The following is a 7500-nucleotide window of genomic DNA, read 5'->3' as shown; positions in this document are numbered from 1 at the left end:
GAGAGACAGAAAGAGAGAGACAGACCATGCAGCATATGCCAGCGAACAAAGCCCAGGCCCAAACCAAGACAGTCCTCACTGAAGAGAGATACTCTTTATCCCCACTAAAGAGGCACAAGTTCAGATCTGTATCCACAGTCATCATCACCATCAGCAGCCGTGGTAAAAACATCAGTATGTTTTCCACTAACCTTGCAGTTGGAGATGAAGCCTTTGGGAGTGTGATTGATCAGGTGCAGGCCTAGAGAGACGTGTGTTCTGTGTAACAGAGCTATACATAAATGACTCTGCTGTGTACATAGTGAGACAGACAGACAGTACCAAACCTGGACTCTGCTGTGTACATAGTAACACCGACAGACAGTACCAAATCTGGACTCTGCTGTGTACATAGTGAGACAGACAGACAGTACCAAACCTGGACTCAGATTGTATGCTTTTATACTGCCTGTCTGTCTGCCTGTCTGTCTGTCTGTCTGTCTGTCTGTCTGTCTGTCTGTCTGCCTGTCTGCCTGTCTGCCTGTCTGCCTGTCTGCCTGTCTGCCTGTCTGCCTGTCTGTGTGTCTGCTTGTCTGCTTGTCTGCCTGTCTGCCTGTGTGTCTGTCTGTCTGTCTGTCTGTCTGTCTGTCTGTCTGTCTGTCTGTCTGTCTGTCTGTCTGTCTGTCTGTCTGTCTGTCTGTCTGTCTGTCTGTCTGTCTGTCTGCCTGTCTGCCTGTCTGCCTGTCTGTCTGTCTGTCTGTCTGTCTGTCTGTCTGTGTCTGTCTGTCTGTCTGTCTGTCTGTCTCTGTCTGTCTGTCTGTCTGTCTGCCTGTCTGCCTGTCTGTCTGCCTGTCTGTCTGCCTGTCTGTCTGCCTGTCTGTCTGCCTGTCTGTCTGCCTGTCTGTCTTGTGTTTTCTGTACATGGGTGGTAGTTCAGAGAGCATTGCAGAAGGGGTAGCCGGGACATGGGGAGAGGATACTGGTGGTGGAAATAGTTTGTCTAATTTCAAAAGAAGCCTGAGAAGCCTCAGTGTGTCCTGGTCAGCTGTAGGGTAGGGTGGTATAGTTCAGGTAGAAGGCCCCAGCAGAAGCCTCAGTGTGTCCTGGTCAGCTGTAGGGTAGAGTGGTATAGTTCAGGTAGAAGGCCCCAGCAGAAGCCTCAGTGTTTCCTGGTCAGCTGTAGGGTAGGGTGGTATAGTTCAGGTAGAAGGCCCCAGCAGAAGCCTCAGTGTGTCCTGGTCAGCTGTAGGGTAGGGTGGTATAATTCAGGTAGAAGGCCCCAGCAGAAGCCTCAGTGTGTCCTGGTCAGCTGTAGGGTAGGGTGGTATAGTTCAGGTAGAAGGCCCCAGCAGAAGCCTCAGTGTTTCCTGGTCAGCTGTAGGGTAGGGTGGTATAATTCAGGTAGAAGGCCCCAGCAGAAGCCTCAGCGTTTCCTGGTCAGCTGTAGGGTAGGGTGGTATAGTTCAGGTAGAAGGCCCCAGCAGAAGCCTCAGCGTTTCCTGGTCAGCTGTAAGGGGGAGTGGTCCTGCTGCAGGGGCATCAGGCTTCCTTTAACAGGGGGATATCTGGCGAGATAGAGATCATAGCATCAGGCTACAGTATAAACGCAGGTAGAAGTGAAGATGGGATGTTTAACGGCCAACGCTAAGCCTTCGACAGTTGAGGACATGCATTTGTACACAAACATGGCACCACCTACCATCAGAGAAGTCGTCTACGGAGGTGACAGAAAGCAGGCTGTGCTGGTCGCTGCTCTCAGAGTCTCTACGTCTGGCCAGAGTGACCAGGGGCGGGACACCACCACACGCACCTCCTCCGTGCTCCGTAACCCACGACGGCGAAGAGGAGGAGGAGGGGGCCTGGTGGACTAGTACTGTCTCTGCGCGACGGGAGGATGAAGAAGAGGAGGAGGACGTGGAGGGGAGGCACAGCTCTGTATCTCTGTGATGGTGGGACTGAGACCTACTGCTGGGCCCCTCGGCCCCCTGGGGCCCCTCAGACAGGACGATCTGGACCCGGGACTCTGGAGGCGGTGGGAGGGAGGCACCTCCGCTACCGTAAACCGCCTCCTCATAGGAGGGGAGGGCCACCTGGAGCCCCTCCACCACCATGGAGGCTGGCTGGCCTGATACACCCTGCTCACGCCTGGAGAGAGAGAGAGGGAGGAGAGAGAACTTTAGGTTATTGCCGCCCAGTATTTCTGGTGCTGTGTGATGTTCCTGTCCTAGACTAGAGGTGGTTGTGGAACTCATCATAGATGGCGCCAGGCCTCACGGCCCCCCAGGCACCACACGGCCCCCCAGGCACCACATGGACCCCAGGCCTCACAGCCCCCACACGGCCCCCAGACAGGCCCCACACGGCCCCCAGACAGGCCCCACATGGCACCACACGGCCCCCAAACAGCCCCACACGGCCCCCCAGACAGCACACGGCCCCCAGACAGGCCCCCAGACAGCCCCACACGGCCCCCAGACAACCCCACACGGCCCCCAGGCACCACACAGCCCCTCCAGGCACCACACGGCCTCCCCAGACAGGCCCCCCCACACGGCCCCCAGGCACCACACGGCCCCCAGACAGGCCCCACACGGCCCCCAGACAGGCCCCACACGGCCCCCTAGACAGGCTCCACAGCCCCCAGACAGGCCCCACACGGCCCCCCAGACAGGCCCCACACGGCCCCCAGACAGGCCCCACACGGCCCCCAGACAGGCCCCACACGGCCCCCAGACAGGCCCCACACGGCCCCCCAGACCTGACAACACAATCAACAGAGCTGCCTACTAACATTAGATCTAATGAGTGCTGACTGTTGAAATCACAGAACCAGAGACAATTTCTCGACATCCGACCGCAAGGCGCTACAGAGGGTAGTGCGAACTGCCCAGAACATCACGGTGGCCAAGCTTTCTGCCATCCAGGACCTTTGTAACAGGCGGTGTCAGAAGAAAGCCAATAAAACTGTCAGAGACTCCAGCCACCCAAGTCATAGACTGTTTTCTCTGCTACCGTACGACAAGCGGTACTGGAGCTCCAAGTCTAGGTCCAAGAGGCTCCTTAACAGCTTCTACCCCCCAGCCATAAGACTGATGAACAACTAATCAATTGACCACCGTACAATTTACATTGACCCCCCTTTGTTTTTACACTGCTGCTACTCGCTGTTTATTATCTATGCATAGTCACTTCACCCCCACCTACATGCACAAATTACCTCAACTAACCTGTACCCCCCACACTGACTCGGTACCGGTACCCCCCACACTGACTCGGTACCGGTACCCCCCACACTGACTCGGTACCGGTACCCCCCACACTGACTCGGTACCGGTACCCCCCACAGACTCGGTACCGGTACCCCCCACACTGACTCAGTACCGGTACCCCCCACACTGACTCGGTACCGGTACCCCCACACTGACTCAGTACCGGTACCCCCCACACTGACTCGGTACCGGTACCCCCCACACTGACTCGGTACCGGTACCCCCCCACACTGACTCGGTACCGGTACCCCCCACACTGACTCGGTACCGGTACCCCCCCACACTGACTCGGTACCGGTACCCCCACACTGACTCGGACTACCGGTACCCCCCACACTGACTCAGTACCGGTACCCCCCCACACTGACTCGGTACCGGTACCCCCCACACTGACTCGGTACCGGTACCCCCCACACTGACTCGGTACCGGTACCCCCCCCACACTGACTCGGTACCGGTACCCCCCACACTGACTCGGTACCGGTACCCCCACACTGACTCGGTACCGGTACCCCCCCACACTGACTCGGTACCGGTACCCCCACACTGACTCGGTACCGTACCCCCACACTGACTCGGTACCCCCCACACTGTACCCCCCACACTGACTCGGTACCGGTACCCCCACACTGACTCGGTACCGGTACCCCCCACACTGACTCGGTACCGGTACCCCCCACACTGACTCGGTACCGGTACCCCCCACACACTGACTCGGTACCGTACCCCCCACACTGACTCGGTACCAGTACCCCCCACACTGACTCGGTACCAGTACCCCCCACACTGACTCGGTACCAGTACCCCCCCCACACTGACTCAGGTACCGGTACCCCCCACACTGACTGACTCGGTGACTCGGTACCCCCCCCACACTGACTCAGTACCGGTACCCCCCACACTGACTCGGTACCGGTACCCCCCACTGACTCGGTACCGGTACCCCCCACACACTGACTCGGTACCGGTACCCCCACACTGACTCGGTACCGGTACCCCCACACTGACTCGGTACCGGTACCCCCCACACTGACTCGGTACCCCCCACTGACTCGGTACCCCCCACACTGACTCGGTACCGGTACCCCCACACTGACTCGGTACCGGTACCCCCCACACTGACTCGTTATTGTTATTTTGATTGGTACTTTTTATCCACACTAATTTTTATTTGAGTTTATTTGGTAACACTGACTTTTAACTCCCCCCACTGACTGTTGGTACCCCCCACTGACTCGGTCAGGTAAACACTGACTCGGTAAAGTCTACCCACTGACTGTTGGTAAAGGGCCCCCACACTGACTCAGTACCGGTACCCCCCACTGACTGACTCGGTACCGGTTGGTAAACTGACTGGTCAGTACCCCCACACTGACTGGTACCAGTCCCCCCACTGACTCGGTGGTAACACTGACTCAGTACCGTAAACCCTCCACACTGACTCTACACCGTTGGTAAACACTGACTGGTACACCCCCCCCCCAACATTTCACTCGGTAAAGTCCCCCACACTGACTGGTAAAGGGCTGGTCCCCACACTTTCACTGTAAAGGTAAATATTTTCCCACACTGTTGGTAACCCCCACTGGGCTGGTAGTAAACATTTCACCATTTCACCCCCCCAGTAAACACTGTAAAGTCTACACTGTTGGTAAAGGGCTGTTGACTCGGTAAAGGGCTGGTCCCCCCTACACACTGACATTACCAGTGTTGGTAAAGGGCCCAGTAAACATTTCACTGTAAGTCTGACTGTTGGTAAAGGGCCCCCCAAACATGACTCAGTACACTGTTGGTAACTGACTGGTACAGGGTAACACTGACTTCCGGTACCCCTGTAAAGCCTTGTTATTGTTATTTTATTGTTACTTTTTATCATTTAATTTTTTATTTTAGTTTATTTGGTAAATATTTTCTGTAACTCTTCTTGAACTGCACTGTTGGTAAAGGGCTGGTCAGTAAACATTTCACTGTAAAGTCTACACTGTTGGTAAAGGGCTGGTCAGTAAACATTTCACTGTAAAGTCTACACTGTTGGTAAAGGGCTGGTCAGTAAACATTTCACTGTAAAGTCTACACTGTTGGTAAAGGGCTGGTCAGTAAACATTTCACTGTAAAGTCTACACTGTTGGTAAAGGGCTGGTCAGTAAACATTTCACTGTAAAGTCTACACTGTTGGTAAAGGGCTGGTCAGTAAACATTTCACTGTAAAGTCTACACTGTTGGTAAAGGGCTGGTCAGTAAACATTTCACTGTAAAGTCTACACTGTTGGTAAAGGGCTGGTCAGTAAACATTTCACTGTAAAGTCTACACTGTTGGTAAAGGGCTGGTCAGTAAACATTTCACTGTAAAGTCTACACTGTTGGTTAAGGGCTGGTCAGTAAACATTTCACTGTAAAGTCTACACTGTTGGTAAAGGGCTTGTCAGTAAACATTTCACTGTAAAGTCTACACTGTTGGTAAAGGGCTTGTCAGTAAACATTTCACTGTAAAGTCTACACTGTTGGTAAAGGGCTGGTCAGTAAACATTTCACTGTAAAGTCTACACTGTTGGTAAAGGGCTGGTCAGTAAACATTTCACTGTAAAGTCTACACTGTTGGTAAAGGGCTGGTCAGTAAACATTTCACTGTAAAGTCTACACTGTTGGTAAAGGGCTGGTCAGTAAACATTTCACTGTAAAGTCTACACTGTTGGTAAAGGGCTGGTCAGTAAACATTTCACTGTAAAGTCTACACTGTTGGTAAAGGGCTGGTCAGTAAACATTTCACTGTAAAGTCTACACTGTTGGTAAAGGGCTGGTCAGTAAACATTTCACTGTAAAGTCTACACTGTTGGTAAAGGGCTGGTCAGTAAACATTTCACTGTAAAGTCTACACTGTTGGTAAAGGGCTGGTCAGTAAACATTTCACTGTAAAGTCTACACTGTTGGTAAAGGGCTTGTCAGTAAACATTTCACTGTAAAGTCTACACTGTTGGTAAAGGGCTGGTCAGTAAACATTTCACTGTAAAGTCTACACTGTTGGTAAAGGGCTGGTCAGTAAACATTTCACTGTAAAGTCTACACTGTTGGTAAAGGGCTGGTCAGTAAACATTTCACTGTAAAGTCTACACTGTTGGTAAAGGGCTGGTCAGTAAACATTTCACTGTAAAGTCTACACTGTTGGTAAAGGGCTTGTCAGTAAACATTTCACTGTAAAGTCTACACTGTTGGTAAAGGGCTTGTCAGTAAACATTTCACTGTAAAGTCTACACTGTTGGTAAAGGGCTTGTCAGTAAACATTTCACTGTCTAAAGTCTAAACACTGTTGGTTGGTAAAGGGCTGGTCAGTAAACATTTCACTGTAAAGTCTACACTGTTGGTAAAGGGCTGGTCAGTAAACATTTCACTGTAAAGTCTACACTGTTGGTAAAGGGCTTGTCAGTAAACATTTCACTGTAAAGTCTACACTGTTGGTAAAGGGCTTGGTAAACATTTCACTGTAAAGTCTACATTTCACTGTAAAGTCTACACTGTTGGTAAAGGGCTGGTCAGTAAACATTTCACTGTAAAGTCTACACTGTTGGTAAAGGGCTTGTCAGTAAACATTTCACTGTAAAGTCTACACTGTTGGTAAAGGGCTTGTCAGTAAACATTTCACTGTAAAGTCTACACTGTTGGTAAAGGGCTGGTCAGTAAACATTTCACTGTAAAGTCTACACTGTTGGTAAAGGGCTTGTCAGTAAACATTTCACTGTAAAGTCTACACTGTTGGTAAAGGGCTGGTCAGTAAACATTTCACTGTAAAGTCTACACTGTTGGTAAAGGGCTGGTCAGTAAACATTTCACTGTAAAGTCTACACTGTTGGTAAAGGGCTTGTCAGTAAACATTTCACTGTAAAGTCTACACTGTTGGTAAAGGGCTTGTCAGTAAACATTTCACTGTAAAGTCTACACTGTTGGTAAAGGGCTGGTCAGTCATTTCACTGTAAAGTCTACACTGTTGGTAAAGGGCTTGTCAGTAAACATTTCACTGTAAAGTCTACACTGTTGGTAAAGGGCTTGTCAGTAAACATTTCACTGTAAAGTCTACACTGTTGGTAAAGGGCTTGTCAGTAAACATTTCACTGTAAAGTCTACACTGTTGGTAAAGGGCTTGTCAGTAAACATTTCACTGTAAAGTCTACACTGTTGGTAAAGGGCTGGTCTTGTAGTAAACATTTCACTGTAAAGTCTACACTGTTGGTAAAGGGCTTGTCAGTAAACATTTCACTGT

The 7500-nt window shown here is 51.3% G+C and overlaps 1 protein-coding gene across 1 annotated transcript in view; it reads right to left on the bottom strand.

The window, feature by feature from the left end:
• Positions 1-847: 847 nt before the first annotated feature.
• The window catches only part of LOC121839994 (sushi domain-containing protein 6-like), a 91687-nt gene continuing 85034 nt past the window's right edge, over positions 848-7500 (bottom strand). Inside the window, exons 7-8 of the mRNA XM_042301006.1 lie at positions 1679-2124; positions 848-1544 (exon numbers count right to left, since the gene is read on the bottom strand). Of these exons, the coding sequence (XP_042156940.1) occupies positions 1519-1544; positions 1679-2124 (472 nt within the window). The 3' untranslated portion in view covers positions 848-1518. The remainder of the gene's footprint in view (positions 1545-1678; positions 2125-7500) is intronic.

This window comes from Oncorhynchus tshawytscha, linkage group LG18 (genome assembly GCF_018296145.1).
Source record: "Oncorhynchus tshawytscha isolate Ot180627B linkage group LG18, Otsh_v2.0, whole genome shotgun sequence".
Classification (NCBI taxonomy): Eukaryota; Metazoa; Chordata; class Actinopteri; order Salmoniformes; family Salmonidae; genus Oncorhynchus; species Oncorhynchus tshawytscha.
The sequence above is the reverse complement of the archived record's forward strand: the minus strand, read 5'-3'. Positions and strand labels throughout refer to the sequence as shown.